Genomic DNA, 16,501 nt, shown 5'->3' with positions numbered 1-16,501 from the left:
TCATTGCGGTAAATTCTTAGCTTTGTTGACCAAACTTATTTCTCTTCGTCTCATATCGATTTACCTGACAGGCCTTGCTAATGACACAATCAGGGAAGCTAGCGTCGGAGATGTAATAAAAAGTGTTCGAAAATTTAAACATCCAAAATTTCAACGTCCGAAAATTTTTGCAAATAATGTAAGTGTTTGATTTGGATACAAATAGATTTCTTACTTACCGTCGAGAAATTCATCGTATAACTTAACAACAGCATCAGCAACGTAGTTGAAAGCAGGAATAAACAGTTCTCCAGTCCATGAAATTCCAATCCAAATTCTCTCGGCCACCCATGTCACGCATCTCCACATTGACAAACTCATCGATGTCACGCCAATTCGAATCAACTTGCCCACCCATGTAACGCAGTCCCACACCGACAGACTGATCCACGTAACGCCAATTACGCCATTCCATATTGACTTTCCCATCCATTTAATGCAGTTCCACATCGACTTGCCCATCCATGACACGCCATTCCTCATTAACTCGCCAATCCATGTAACACAACTCCAAATGCATTCGGTCATCCATTGAATTCCATTCCAGAGCCTATCAGCCAGCCATGCCAAGAGATCTTAGTGGTCATGTCTTGACGCCAAGATAACGGATAAATCACGCCAGGGAGCCTGGATATGAATGGTTTGTACTCGGGGCATGTACTGTCATTTCGGCCGTACATGTATTTCTTTCCCTTGTGGATCTGACAATGAATTAGAAAACCGATTAATGAGTAAATCTCCATACGAAGAACTAGTACGGGTAGATTAATGTTTTTTTAGAAGCTCCTTAATCCTTTCACTCCCGAATTTTCCCCCTAAAACGCGTTTTTAAACCATTGAACTGAATTTTTGGTGCTATGACGTTGAATTTACCTAAACTTTGCTAAAAAAATCACTTTTACAAAACAGAAACATTTTCAATGCGATTTTATGTCAAAAAGTACAATATTTCACCTTGGTGCATGCGCATAAGTCAAAATAATTTAGACCTTTTCGCGTAACCGTTCCGGGTTTTTTTCTTGCTCCTTTTCCTTCCTTTTTTTTCGTTTTTCTTATTTTCGTTACTTTCTACCCTTCATGTACTTTCTTCTGGCCGAAAACGTTTTGACGAAATTATTGGAAAACCCTAAAAAGGGACCCTGATCAATTACATGTAGGCGTGTTGGCTTCTTTAAGCACCGATTTTGCACCAAAAACAAATGGTGTTTTTCCTTGATAAGCTCTGTCAGAATTCAACCGATATTGAAATTTCAAAATGACTAATCTTGTAGAAAGGTCAATTCTAGCTCTATCAGCTGCTTATCACAAAAAAGCCACAGTTAGGAGTGAAAGGGTTAAAAACAAATTGAACTTTATCGTAAACTACTGAGAACATATTAACGGAAACAGAAGCTTTAACACATCATGAACTTTACTTCGCAACGATAACTATTAAAAATACCTTGCCATATTTGGGTGTCCTGTTGCCATTGGGTGTGCTGTTGACATCTGCTGAGTCTTTGTCTTCAGTGAACTCTAACACCAATTTCATGTTCAGTTTGAGCGAATTGATTTCCATTTTAACCACATAATCCTACAACATGAAAAACTATCATCAACATATTATTTTTGTTATAAGTAGTCTGGAGGTTTGACCGACCGTCAGACTAATTAGAGACGGACCATTATTTTCTTGGAGGGGGGGGGGATGAAAAATTTTCCTCTGCAAATTTTTTTTTTGTAGTTTATGCACCTCTGCAAACATTTTTTTCGTAATTCTTACTTATTTTTTATTATACATATCGTGTTTGCAAACAATTTATTCTGTCTTTCCAGGCTCTGCAAACAATTTTTTTTCAATATTTTTCATCCCCCCCCCCCTCAAAAAAAATAATGGTTCGTCCCTTATGATGATCTCTTTTAACCAACCTTAAATGCAATAGTAAATTGAAGAATTGATTACTTTCGACAAAAGGATTTAGTGCAAAATATTTAATATGATAAAAGTGACTTAAATTGCATAAACAAGCAAACAACCAATCTTCAGAATCTTTGCCTACCTGTTGATTACCTTGATGGGAATTAAATTTTGAAATAAAAAAACTTGGGTCCCAATATCCGTTTAGGAGCAGGAAAACCTTGTCTATACAACATAGTTGCTTAATAATTCCCTTTTGAGTATAATAGCCCAATTTCGATATATTAAAATTCAGCCGAAAACAATTGACCTCAGGACGAGGCTCCGGGGACTTAACTATAGAGTTTGTGGGGTTTATTCCCCGGAGCCTCGTTGTGATGTCTATTGTTTTAGGCTGAATTTTAAAATATCGAAATTGGGCTATTTGGCAAAGTACACATTCCCAGGAATAATTTATTTTTCAAACATAGGAATCGAGCTATTTTCGTTTCAAAGAAAGAACTTGATCGCTACACCGAAAGGTGAACGATACGATACTTTATTAACGTGAAATAAGCTTAGCTTTACGTCTAGATAGCACCATACTTTTTCAGAAGCAAGAGCCAATTTATTTTTCTTGCGGAACTAACCTCATAGAAAAAGCCGCCATTTTGTTTATATGGGCGCGCTAATTACGCGTAAAATTCTGCGCAGTAAGGATGCGCAATGCAATTATTCACCAACCTTATTAACCCAGCTCCCTACGACGGTCGTATCATGGGTGAAGTCTTTGAAAAAGAAATCTTGCTTTTCTTGAGTTTTAAAAGTCTCTGGGGAAATAATTTCATTACCGTCACAAAAACTATCGAAGACTAGTGACGTTTCGGTATAAAACAATTACTATCTCACTTGATTAGGCCGTTTAAAAATTAGCTAAAACAAAAAAAAAAATGAAACGTAGTATTAGTTATGGTTACTAGCCCATTTTAGGAGCAGCAGATCAACACAGCAAAAAAACACAACAATGGTGCTAGGAATATAATAATAAAAACAAAAACGTTAAAGCGCGCGCATTTCAAAGAATTAAGAAAAGAACGCACGCGCGTAACACCCATGACGATTTCCATCAGAGCAACTGCAGTTGTTTGGTTTTCCGGAAAATCAATCAACTTTTGCTACTGAGATTTGCTGGCCTTTAAACTACTTGTTTTAAAAAGGTAATTAAACTTCTTTTTTGGTATAAGCGAATAATAGATACATGATTTGCTGAAAAGAGAAAATGTTTTATGTTGACAAGAATGCATTTTTAAGATCCTCCGGTTACATAACATTTTCGAGTGCGAGAAAAAAACTAAAAACGAGATAAAAGTTTAAAAACACGAAAAATCTTACCTTCTCTTTCATTAGGATACGTCAGATATGATAACAACAAGAAAAATGTCAGCGCCGTAAGTGGATATACCAACTTCATGTTCACAATAAAACTCTTTTCCTCTCGCGATGAACGCACAGCTTGTTCGTTCCGCGAAAAAGAGCAAAGTGAAACTTTGACGTCATAATAAGCGTTTATGACGCAGCGTGCGCGCGAGTTGAGCGCGCGAGGATAGCAGCTAGTTTCCAGGCTTTTCCATTACGACTATTAAAAGTTCAAGCAAGCAAACCATGTACGATCTCCTACCGGTATACGTTGGATCAACTGAGTGATCTAATCGGTTTGACACAATCCCCATCGAAAAAGTCTTCTCCAACCGAGACTCAATCCGTAAGGCCAGGGAAGCTTTTTTAATTTTAAAAGGCAGAACACTTGTTCCTGATGGCCTTAACATACGCGAAGAAACCTATTAGTTGTCTTAGTTTGTTTACTTTTTGTTTACTATTTTGTTGTCATTTTTTAAGCTTAGCATATTTTAAATTTTTTGTTTTATACTAGTACACTGTTTACATATTTCCTGTATTTAGTTTTACGTATTTCCGGTATTTCGTAAGATATCATTTTCACCATATAAATTTAAACATAGCCAATGTAAACTCCATTGTACCTGAAGAAGGCTGGTTTGGTCAGCCGAAATATAGTACATAACAAATTCTTTCATTCTACGTTGTATCGGTCCCAGTTTTCCATTACGCTCACTCGTAAGATATCGTTTCTGCTATTCGAACTACATCTTTTTCTTGATGACATTGAAATAATAAATAGATGTTGTGGAATGCCGGTCATAACGGCCCCAAGGCGAAACGCTCCCGATCTAACGCCCCTGGGATTCTTACGTCGAACATCTCTGCTTGTATTCTAAAACCTTTGGTAGGGTACGTTTTAAGAACGAGAAATATACGGGCAGTTTCTTTCCCTTGAGGGAATTTCCTTTTTTCAATTAGAGCCTTTGTTACCTCTGGTGTCATCATTATTGCCACGCCTTGCATATGTTGATCGTAATCTCGACCTGAGTACAGTACTGTTTCACCTGAACTCAATTTCATTGTACCTGCTCCTATCCATCGGCACTCACTTATTCCCATGATTTGGACCTTCATCTGATTCATTAATCTCACAACTTGTGCGACGTTCCCTGCAGTATACATTGTTCTCACATTCCAGTTCCCTATTCTAATCTGAGTTCTTGGGGTCATTAGTGGTTTGTTCAGCTCCTGAGCATCTTCTCGGCATTGGCCCAAGGGCGTCATGCTTTGCCTACCTAAGCAAGGTACCACATTGGCTCCAAGAGAAGGTTGCCTTCGAGTGTTTAAGGTTTCTGTAATCTGCTTTGTTTTAAGGGGGCGGGTGATTGGCCCACCGCCCAACCCCCAACCTGGAGGACCAGGGGCTGTTCTTTGTCTGGCCTCTACCCCTCGACCAATCCGGCATGGTTAGGGACTGGTCAATAAGTACCAGGGGGGGTGGGCCGGAGCAATTGGAAAAGTGGTGGCTCAAAAATTTGTGACCCACCCTTTCCTTCTGGCTCAAAACTGATTGACCCACCCCTGATAGGGGGTTGAAAATTACATGACCCACCCCCTTTGCTAAAAAAAATTAAGGGACCAATCATTTCTTTATCATCTGTTAGAAGTTGGAGGTTTTGGATTTGACTTCAGCTTTTAAAGTGAAATATGCAAAAAACTGAATCAGTATGTAATATTATGTAATATTAATTCATAATCAATTATTGAAGAGTTTATATTTTTATACAGAAATTAATAAAAGAAACTTCAACCACTGTCCGTAATTCATATTTGCAAAGTGTTTGACTATAGAGTTTACTGGTATTAAAAGGCCTAAAGCCCAGCGTGAATCTATGCAGGTTGAAGAGAGAAAAGCAAAACTGACGTTATGATCACAAGCCATCTAGGGGGGTCAGGGGGCATGCTCCCCCGGGAAATTTTTATATTTGGGCCTTTTGAAATCGCTAGAAATTCATTTAAAACTGCTCACATGGAGAAATTTATCAATTTTATATACTGATGTCGGAATACAACTTTTCTTGGAACTATAACAGTTTAACGTTAGTGAATAATGAAGATGACCCACCCCTTAGGTGTAGATCAAAATTACATAACCCACCCCTTTTCAAGGGCTCAAAAACTGATGACCCACCCCCTTTCTGCTCCGGCCCACCCCTCCTGTACTTATTGACCAGTCCCTTAGACCTGCCAGGGACCAAAGTCCCAGCCGGCACAGCTCTTAGGGTCATTGAGACACCCAAGCCTCGCCACCACTACAAGGTGACAGCCCGTATATTATATCTGTTTCTAAGGGGCGTTTTGACCGGCTACCTATAGGAATGTTTTATATACATGGTTCGTACCTTTTTTCACAAACCATTTTCCAGGACTTTTCCAAACCTCAGATTGATTTTTCCAGGACTCCAAACTTCACATTAACCCTTTCACTCCCAAGATCTACATACATGCCTTATAATGTTAGTTCTGAGAATTCTGATGTTATATGAGTTACACAGATTTCCAGAACTTTCCAGGACCGGTTTTCTTTTTCCAGGACTTTCCAGTCCTGGAAAGAGCCACAATAAAATTCCAGGACTTTTCAGGTTTTCATGACCCGTACGAGCCCTGTAATATAGTGGGATGCGTGGTGGTGAGGGTACACCCGAAGCCCTTTATCCAGCGCTTTACTTGGGTTTTATGCGAATATTTTGTTTGCGTTTCATGCAATCCAAAATTTCTATGCTCAAAACACGAATCTATGTTTTGCGGTATTTTGTAAATTTTTGGGGATGCTTGGGAGGAGATAGTTTTTCTCAAAGAATTAGTAAAATTTAGAGAAATAAGAAGAATTGGAGATTAAATGTGATTTTAAAATTAGAATTTGAAGTTAAAAATTGGTAGACGGACAAACTCAATGTTCCATTACCGCGCACTAACTATTACAAAAACAGCTTTACGTACAGTGGCGCCATCTTGTGGAACAGTCTTCCTATTAACGTAAGACAAGCAGAGTCCCTTGGGCAATTTAAAAAACTAATTGAACGAGTACTCTCGGGAACGGCATTCGTGGAAAGCAGCTTTTTATTTTTGTACATATATTTTTATATTTCCCCTCTTTCTTGTATATATATTCATAATTAGATTGTTGTATTGTAGCTGATGAATTTGACCGTGTTTTTAAATAAAGATTATCCATCCATCCACACCAGTTAGTCCCCCTGACAACCTGTGGTGCTCTTGCGTGGGGGTAAACTGTCTGGTGGTGGTGTTTCATTTTTTTTTTTCAACCCCTTCTCTAAACCACCTAAAATTCCATTCAAATTCGGGTATACCCGAATAAAATGGTGTAATGGTCCCGGGGGGGGGGGGTACTCAAAAAAGGTTTATACGGGGAGGCTCCGCCCCAAGTTCTAACCCCTTACCCTTTTATATACCATTTTTCACAGAAATTGTACCCCTTTCGTATACCTTTAACTGAAAAAAGGTACCCCTTTCATATACCTAAGAGACATGGCGTGGACTTGAAATAGGACGTTTTCTTGTCATTTCTATGAAGCGCTTAATAAATTAAAATAATACAACCATAAATTGCGTCCGTTCGAAATATTTTAATTAAACGCCCTTTTAAATAGCCAAATGACAGATTTCCATACCCTTTCGTATACTTAACCTCGTGAAATCCCTACCCTTTTATATACCTGAAGCCTGAAAAAGGTACCCCTTTCGGGCGGAGCCTCCCCGTATAGGCCATTATAGGGAGTACCCCCCCCCCGGGGTAATGGTAAGTGTGCTGGGCTCCAGATCGAGCAGTACCAGGTTCAAGCGCTGACCGCGGCCATCACATTGTGTTCTTCCGCAAGCAACTCCCTTTGTTACAGAAGAGATGCTATATTTTCCTACCGAAAATGAAATACTCTACCCAAGTGTACAATCGCTACTGGTGAATTTATTGCTGGGGGTTAATCCTGTGATGGACAAGCATTCCATCCAGGGGGAGTAGAAATACTTCTAGTCACTTCATGCTATGGAAACCGGGATTATAAGGCACTTCGGCCCAATGCAGACTTACATCCAAACTTCTCGTTTTGCAAATGCACACTGATGCACTCAAGAACTTTTCTGCTCCAAGTAAATGATAAAATCCCACAATTTTCAAAACGCCATGACTCGAGAACTACTAATCAAATGCATTAATAATTCATCAAGTTAAAACCATGAAGGGGGTTTGGATACCCAATCTTATAAGCATAGATTTTTACGATTCTATTTCTTTGTTACTCCTTCGTTTTTGTTGCGATTGAGAAAATATATCAAACACTCGAGACAGTGTTTTATCAGCTATCCAAACACCTCGAATCTCATCAAAAACTCCGCTGTGCGTCGTATTTTCAACTCTCTTTCTTAGAGTTTGGATATTCCGACGAAACACTGCTACTCGTGTTTGATAGATAGGCCATTTCTGAGTTACCCTTTGCCTCTTTCATATGAAAATGAGTTTCACCTACAGGTCCATTTTCATGCAAATCAAACTCATTTTCATTTGAATGGTTCCGCACGTAGAGTCGTTTTAAAGCAGAGGCAAAGGATAACTCGGAAATGGCCTATTACATTTGAACTTCTCATTTACAAAGATTGTAAACTAGAGATTTTTAAAGTAAATAATAAAATCCCACAAAATTCAAAACACCATGACTCAAGAACCACATCAAGTCCAAGTTTGCTGTCACAGCAAGCCATATTTATTTACTTAACTTCATAGATCTACATAATATTTATCTACATAACCTATTTAAAACAAAACAGTTAATATTTTAAGTGGATATCACTAGTTTGTTTAATAATATAAAGAAAAAAAATTAAAGAGTTCACAACCTTTGAAATCACTGCTGTGATAGGTTTACTCTAAGGTAAGGGAGGGGACCCTTGTACAAAAGAGACTAGATTATTTCCCGGAATTTGGAAAAGAATCATTTACAATACCAGATTGCACTTTCTAGTCGTAGCACAAAATCAAGATCACCCGATTTGGGTACCAAAGGTTGCCAATAAATAGGCTTTGACCAGAACAAGATAAAGTACAGGAAAAGCCACTGGCGTCAGGAGTAATACCAAGTGTGATAGATCAAACACTTCCTACTCAGGCAGTTTACTCCACCTGTGTTTACCCTTACAGTTATCACTTATCACACAAACAGGGATCCATATTCGTTTTTTCTCCAAGTCGTCAGCCGGGCAAGTATGCAAGATGACATACTTGCCCTGGCAAAATTTTACTTGCCCATTGAAAAGTTAAGAATGGCGACCGTACAACAAGTAAATGAAAAGTTGACTTTTTTGTTGTTATCACATGTATGTAACACTGTGTATACATGAAATCTTCAAGACAACGAATCTGTTTTAATAAAGTTTGATTCACAAGTATTTGTTAATGAGACTTTTTACTTGTCTACCTTGGCCGGTTTACAAATTTCACAAAACATCACGCCCCCAAGCGGCTTGCGATGTTGCGGAAGCGTATGATGCGGGCACAAATGAAAGCCAGGGCCTCTTCGACTGCAACCACGGAAGAAAAGAACGCTTTTGCTCTTCTTATTCATATTTGGTTTGTTTTTCTGAAGTGTTAACATTGCTTTTTTTCTTTGCTGGCGGCGCCAGACCAAGATAACGGCAAATTTTGATCAAAACATCAGCTGATGTGATCGCCTCGTGTTTTCGCGGATGCAGCTGCAGTAAAAAATATCAGCGGTTGAGAGTTTGAAAATTTAGCCTGCAATGATTTCATTGATGGAAAATACCGCATCAGCCAAGATGGCGGCCAAAATTATGATTTTATCGCGACAGAAAGTTGCAAATTATGTTCTGTTTTCGAAAAGTTATGAATGGATGACAAGTGGTCAGAACGCAAGTAACTCATAAGAAAACTTAATAATTGTTTTTTTTTTTTTCATTAAGTCAAACTTAGTCGTCCAGCGGACGAGTTTATGTAATCATTTGGTCGTCCATACGATGTTTTAGTCTTCTCGGACGACCGGACGACTGCGAATATGGATCCCTGCACAAAAGTTGCTTGCACCAAACTTTTACTGTCTAATAGGCCTTACACGTGGTAACGTCATAGCTCAAAATTCACCAAGCCTTGTTTGCGCGAATTATTTTTAACCCTCCAACACCTTCAAGCAGTTTTCACATGGGTATTCTTAAAATCTGTGCTGCTTTGGGAATTTGTGCATGGCCGCAAATAATTTTTTTCACTTAAAACTACAAATGTCCTACCAAGACACCATCTTGGTTGGACAAAACAAAATTGTGATTGGACATCACCAATATAAAACAAAAAGTTGAATTTCTTTTTATTGTTGCCTTAAAATGATGTACGATCAAAAAATTGTCCGAACATCTTGTCGACCACACTTGGGATTTAGTTGGACATGAGCAAATTGTGGTTGGACAGTGTCCAATGTCCGACTGTTATTTGCAGCCCTGTGTTTACATTTCAGAAGCAAGGCTTGGTGGTAAAAATGGCCAGTCTGACGTCAACATGCATAAGAGCTATTGGCACTCAAAGATACAAGAAGCTTCCTTGTTAGTGGTTTTACCAGGATGTAGTTACAGGGCTCAAAATAATTTTTGGATACTGACCGGTCATGTTGACCGGCCAAATAAATTTTTGCTCGGTCATGTCTCGTTTTTGACCGGTCAAAATATTGAGTATTTACTTGTTCATCGAGCTTCCTATAAGATGCCATCTTTTAAAAGTTTTTTTCTTCAAGACTGCCAAGAGATTAGCGAGAAAGCCGTGTATGTGACCGGTCAAAATGACCGCTGAGCCAAAATTTTGTCCGGACAAATCGTCATTTTGGCCGGACATTGTCCGTTGACCGGCCGTTATTTTGAGCCCTGAGTTATTATATAAGCCCCCCTCCCTCAAGTTGCTCTTTTTAAACTAAATAACACATATCTCTGTACATACAACATAACTTTCTACAACTTTTACACATATACACCATGTTTGCAACATCAAACATACAGTATCCTTTCTTTACTGAGTCACAATAATAAGTATTGTGGCAGGCAGATTGCGACAGTAAAGTACCGAATCTATTCAGAACAAGTACTGATTAAAAATTAAATTCTCCCAGAGTAAATTGTAAAAAATGTATGAAACACAATAAGAGGAATTTCAATTGGTGACCTTGGGAATTCTAAAAAGGATTACACACTCAGTTATACATGTACAGTATAGAGCGGTTTTCACTTGAGTGTTGAAAGTAAATTGCGTTTGCTTTAGTTTTGAATTACTACGCTTAGTGATTGGCTTAAAAATCTCGCGCCACTTTTCAGCCAATCAGGAGTTAAACCAAAACCAATCGTGACTCGCTCGCGCACGTTTTCCCGCGTTCGTGCCAGCTACATGTATTTGCTTCGAGTTTTGATTGGTTCACTGGATTGTCTGTGTTCTTTGTGATTGGCCAGAGTAATTACTTTGGTTTTGGTTTTACGACACTCAATTGAAAACTGCTCTATAAATCAGAACAATGTCTTGGTAAAGAAAGGCAACACTCCGTCAAAAGCATGTCTATAAAGTCTGTGCACCCGTAGACAGTTCAATTCCATGCTGTTGCAACTGTGCTCTGAGTAGAGCATTCTCCTGTCGGAGCTCCTCAACTTGCTGCCGTAAAAGCTCTGTATCTATCGTCAGCCTTTCTGTGTCCTTGATGGTTTCTACCATTCGTGCGTTGTGTAATTTCAGCTCATTTATGTAATCCACTGTCTTGGATAAAATCCCTCCCTTACTCTGTTGATCGAGCAAAAGAAACAGTGGATGTTATTCAACTAGCATTTTATTGTCTAACAAATTAGTTTTTTAATACCGTAAAAACTCGTGTATAAGCCGCACTTTTTTGCCGAAATTTTGGGCTCAAAATCGTGGGTGCGGCTTATCTACGAGACCATTGCATGCAATTTTACAGGGCATCTGACAGGATGCGGTGGTGCGGCCGTGCGGGTCCACAAATCTGCATCCTCCGCATCTTCCGCATCCTCCGCATCTTCTGTGCATTTTTGCGCATAAAACTGAAAAATTGCTCCATATAAGCGACAAAGCAGCTCTTTACTATCCTCACAAACAAAAATAACAAGGAGACTGATCATTTTGAAAAAGTTTTTCCTCTCAAAACAGCGACGAAAACCACGCTTTTCGACCGTGAATTATTTTAAACTCCCAGGCGTTCCACGTGTCTTTTGGCGATGGGCCTGGATACTAGTGCCTGGTTACTAAGCTACGAACGCTTTCACGAACACAGCGCAAAATCAGGTGCAAAATTTGATGTAAAACTGTGATAAACGAAGAAATACCTGTCAACGAATGGCAGAAAAAGATAAAAAATGTTAAAGTTGGCAGAAATGATGTTAATTCTATAAAGTTCTAAAATTCTGGGTAAGACTGAAGTGTTTTCCGTTTATGTGTTTATAGTACATCCTGCACATCGATCAGAAAGGCTCAAGAAATCAAATTTAGCTTTATTGATTGTTGAAATTTCCTCATGATCCAGCATTTTTTTTCACCATCAACTGGGCATTTTTCTGCCAGGTTTTATTTTTTTTCTCAAAATCATGCTTGAAATTTGGGGGTGCGGCTTATCTACGAGTGCGGCTTATACACGAGTTTTTACGGTATTTTCTTTTATTTTTATATTATAATCATAACTTCTGGTTAGCAATTAACAACTGATTTCCGAGTAATTTGTGCTTGCTTACCCATTATCTGTTAAGGATCAAACTTTTTATTAAGGTGGCTCTTCACTTGCACATCAAAAAAGGAATTTTTTAAGGTCACTTAAGAACAATAATAATAAATGAAAAAGCATTCTCAAGTCAAATTTTCACAGAAAATAAAAGAATCAACCCAAGACCTTCCAGAATGTTTGAAAACCTTGACCACTGAGCTACGAGATGGCTTGCAATGAGGAAAATATATTTAACTTTTTCTGAGTAAATTTAACATGAAACACATTTTCGTTTAATACTCTGACCGAGAACTCAAGTAAATGGTAGAACAAGCAAGGCAAGACTGCTTACTATATTCTGTGATCCACCGACCTGCCCAGTTTTAGCCTGTTCTTGGCAGCATTCTGGCACAACTTTGGCCAGTTTGTTGATCCATGTGTTTATTTTGTCTCTCCGGCGACGCTCAACTAAAGGAAAAGGTTTAATAAAACTACATAAAAAACCAGCTCCAACAATGGGTGTATGGTAACAAATAAGAAGCCAAATAATAAATGCCAAGAAGCTAAAGAACTGGTAAATGATTCTCAACCCCATCACATTCAACAATAATTGGTTCATCCTTTAGTGTACACTCTCGAGTTATGGCGCTTGCGGGAAGTTTGGAAAGGACAAACAGGGATGTAGCTAAGAAAACACTAAGCCGGCTCATCAACAAGCTCAGCTGGCTTTTCTGGCCTTGGTAGCTCTAAAAGTTTTCCCAAGTCTTTGTTTTCTTTTGAAATTTCAGCCGGATTTAAGCTAAACATTTTTATACGATTGAATTTTTTGAAAGGGTATAGGGGACCCTTTGGTCATTCCTTAAATGAACAAGGAACTAAACAGAGAAATCTTAGTGAGCAATGAGGAGACACTGAAAATTATTCCCCGTTGTTAACCAAAAGTTCTTTAAAGTCCACTACAAGATGCACTAATTTTAATATTTGCTATTGAAACTGATACAATTTAAAACCCCGAGGAGCAAACTTAATTTAGTCACACATGAAAAGCAAAGGATATTTACTCTTGTTAGAAAGGCAACGAAAGGTTTAAGGACAGCAAAAAATTAAAGTTTACGATTGAAACCGACATCAAATTCTGAGCGTTTCTACCATACCTTCGTTGTGCGTTGCTCGCCTCTTCTCGTCTCTAGCAGTGCGTGGAGCATCAAGTTTTCTGTTCAGAGATATAGAATTACCTAAGACATACACAACCTCCATTTCGTCAACCTGTTCTAAACGAATCAAGATCAAAATATATGGATCTAACCTTCGTTCGATCGATTTGTATTGTCCTTTGATCGAAAAATCCAGCGATGACTGTCACATGATCGAAGAAATATCATGTGACAGAAGGAACCATCATGTGTTCTAAAACACATGACTCGTTTGCCGGTGAATTCAAAAATAAATACAATTTCTAAACACAATGAGATTTTCCGTCGACGAAAACACCTTCCCCGATCATTACAGTGAAGGAATATTGGATCGTAACAAAAAAAAAATCGCTTTCGTGAGCGGAATAATTCAAGTCTTGGATTTATTCGAATCAAGTTACATCAGTGCGGTTTGAAGTTTGCCGATTTCAGCGTTCGTTTTTCAACTGCAATCACAGTGAAATGTATAACTAATAGATTTAAAATGTATTTTATCTTAACGTTAAAACAGCTACATAGAAATTTTGTGTGAAAAAAAGCCATCGTTTGGCTGTAAAGACTTGAGCCTAAATTTGATTCACATATTATCACGAAAAAATTATGAAACGACAGAATTTCTTATAAATAAAAGATTATCCATAAAAGACTGGCAAATTCAAGCGATTTTTCAAGACGTACAATCTAAGTAAGTTAAAATATTTTATAGCATTTTCCTGATCACATAAAGCTTATGTGACAGACACTTACGTTGTGATTTTGTGAGTCATAGCTGGAGCAATGCTACGCTGACTTCCTCCCTGCATAACATCTTGAGGAGACATCATCACATAGAAACCACCTACAGACGCAAAACACGGTACATTTAACTTCAACAACATCAAATTTCACCAGAAATTGAAGCGAAGAAGCCGTTGTTTGAATAAACGCACAACAAACCTTGCGGTGTTCCGACGGTGGTGATGGTTTGGCCTTGGGCCTCAGCCATTGTAATCGGCATTTGCGAAGGCGACGAAGGTTGTGTCAACGACACCGGAATGTTTCTCACCGTATATGCGCTTGTAGCATCTAAAGAATCCGTTCCACTGGTTTGAACCACCGTTGCTGTACCCGTCGCATCGGCCGGCTGAAAGTACGTGAATCTAGCAGCTTCCGCAGCCCCGTCAGCTTCGACCGTATGCGTAGGGGAAGAGCCATTACTAAAAGGGCTTTGAATAACAGTTTGAACTTGCGGAGCGAACGCCGCGGTCGCTGCATCTACCCGTTCCCCAGTTGGATCGGCCGCCTGGACTTGAACAACTCGAATTTGTTGCGTGCCGGCATTAAATCCCGTCGCCTGAACGCCATTTGTGTCATGTCTGTACTGGAACTGAAGGGTGCCTGGATCGCCGAAAGCGGCGCTCGCTTGTTGTCCGACTAGAGCAGCTGCAGTTTGTTCTTCAGAAACGGTTGAAACCGTCACAGTGACTGTTTCTGGCTCGGGTACTTGCGTTGGATCAGTTCCTTTGGGATCTTGTAGTGGTGAATTTTTCTCCGGGTCCAAAGACCCGTCGAGCATGTCCAGAGTTGGAGAACTGGAGTGCGGAGTCGTGGTCATGGGGTCAAACAAACTGGTCATGTGAACAAGAAGAGAGAAACGACGAAACTGACCACGAGGACAACGAACATCACATGATAAGGTACGTCACTGGCTTCCCTTCCATCGCCCTACTTTGTTACCATTGGAAACTGTCCATCAAAGCTTTAAGGTCAGGTCAATCACGTGGGCTAACATGTGACAAGACACGTGATCCTTGGCGTCTTTGAAAAAGGGGATTGGTTGTTTTCCTTCCGCCTTCCGCGCTATTTATTTCGGACACAAAAGGGTAAACCGGTGATGTCGAATATGTCCCAGCCTGAAAATTTTTGTTGAGCTATTTATAGCTTAGGAATTCATGCGCTTTTATAGCCTTCCGATTTCTTGTAGCAGCGACATTTTCGATAACAGTCCACAGTCATTCAGTGTTTTTGCTTGTAGTATGATTTTTTTTCAATATTTTTGGGCTTCTTGGGGCTTGAACTGACTTTGGACTGTTTAGCGGTCTTTATAGCGAAAAGCTAGAACCGCGAAAAAGCTGGAAGTGAGCGCGAGATTCGCGCGATATCGCGCGAGTTCATCGCGCAATGGGAGGGGGAAAGGGCGCAAAGAGAGTTTGTGTATAAACGGTGGTCAAAACTCACATAAGGTATTTTTTGAAAAAAAGAAATGTACAGGGTTAATCGAATACCGTAAAATTCCGGTTATAAGCCTACTGGCCGGGCTTATACAACTTCGTAAGGGGTTTTGGGTGGGCTTATAAACGGAGGAGCTTATATCCGGGAGGGCTTATAAGCGGAATAAAAAAAAAGTTTCGAAACGAGCCACGGGAGTGTTGATCGAAATACATTTTTAAGTTAAAAACGCATAATAAAGCAACATTTAGCTCTGTTCAGTACTGTCATCTGGCAGAGGGGGCTTATATCCGGGAGGGCTTATAATCGGATGTATTTTTTTGTTTCCAGATAGATGGGCCTATAACCGGGGGGCTTATTACCGGAATATTACGGTAGCCGAAAACTGATGTTTGATATTTAATTTGGACCAAAAATTCGGTTGGACAAAAGCAACCCTTCATCAGGGGCATAACAATCCTTCTGGTCAAAAAATTCCTTCGTTCTCTCTTCGGAAGCGTTCGAGACTTGAGCGATGTTGAGTTTGTCAGGCTTTAAAAAAGTTTTAATACCGTGACTAAAAAGGTTGAATTTCGATTTCGATTTTTTTCTTTTTCTTTTGTTCTTTTTTCATATTTGTCTGTTTTACTGCATTTACGCTTTTTTTTTTGGCCTGTATCACACTGCCTTCGGGTTTTTATTCGGTTACCGTCACTTTTTAAACATTATTTTTTCCTTTTTCGGACATTGCAAAAATATTTCATCTCACTCACGTCTTTTTTCGTTTTTTTTTTCAATACTCTTACCTTCCAACCCCATCAACGGTAACGTTGTATCAGGGGGGGGGGGGGGGGGAAGAAACTTCCTTTGTTACACGACTCAAAAAGTGATCATAGCGGTGCCGGGCAACCGAGACTGCGCAGTAGCTATCGAATGGTTGCTAAGGGTGTAGTGAATAGCTTGACAAAATTCATTGTTTAATTCGCATGATTTGGTCTTGATCAGTCTTGATCGTGCACAAAACACAGTAGCTATTTGCATTT

The 16,501-nt window shown here is 39.3% G+C and overlaps 2 protein-coding genes across 4 annotated transcripts; both read right to left on the bottom strand.

Moving 5' to 3' along the window:
* Window positions 1–432: 432 nt before the first annotated feature.
* LOC144662496 (uncharacterized) lies at window positions 433–3,438 on the bottom strand. Of its 2 annotated transcripts, XM_078523306.1 has the most exons (4): window positions 3,308–3,435; window positions 2,660–2,745; window positions 1,481–1,612; window positions 433–740 (listed from the first exon to the last, which is right to left on the bottom strand). In XM_078523306.1, the coding sequence occupies exons 1-4, from the start codon at window positions 3,384–3,386 to the stop codon at window positions 564–566; spliced, it is 474 nt and encodes a 157-aa protein (XP_078379432.1). In that variant the 5' UTR covers window positions 3,387–3,435; the 3' UTR covers window positions 433–563. The 2 variants fall into 2 exon arrangements, with proteins under 2 accessions (XP_078379432.1, XP_078379433.1); XM_078523307.1 differs by lacking the exon at window positions 2,660–2,745 and having other exon boundaries at window positions 3,308–3,438.
* A 5,975-nt stretch (window positions 3,439–9,413) lies between these two features.
* LOC144664447 (upstream stimulatory factor 1-like) lies at window positions 9,414–14,935 on the bottom strand. 2 transcript variants are annotated; one of them, XM_078525564.1, is made up of 5 exons: window positions 14,208–14,935; window positions 14,019–14,109; window positions 13,233–13,291; window positions 12,452–12,546; window positions 9,414–11,147 (listed from the first exon to the last, which is right to left on the bottom strand). In XM_078525564.1, exons 1-5 carry the CDS (start codon window positions 14,884–14,886, stop codon window positions 10,929–10,931), a joined length of 1,143 nt encoding a protein of 380 aa, XP_078381690.1. In that variant the 5' UTR covers window positions 14,887–14,935; the 3' UTR covers window positions 9,414–10,928. The 2 variants fall into 2 exon arrangements, with proteins under 2 accessions (XP_078381690.1, XP_078381689.1); XM_078525563.1 differs by having other exon boundaries at window positions 12,431–12,546; window positions 14,208–14,932.
* Window positions 14,936–16,501: the final 1,566 nt, after the last annotated feature.

Source organism: Oculina patagonica, chromosome 8 (genome assembly GCF_052425735.1).
Source record: "Oculina patagonica isolate OP01 chromosome 8, crgOcupat, whole genome shotgun sequence".
NCBI classification, from domain to species: domain Eukaryota; kingdom Metazoa; phylum Cnidaria; class Anthozoa; order Scleractinia; family Oculinidae; genus Oculina; species Oculina patagonica.
The sequence above is the reverse complement of the archived record's forward strand: the minus strand, read 5'-3'. Positions and strand labels throughout refer to the sequence as shown.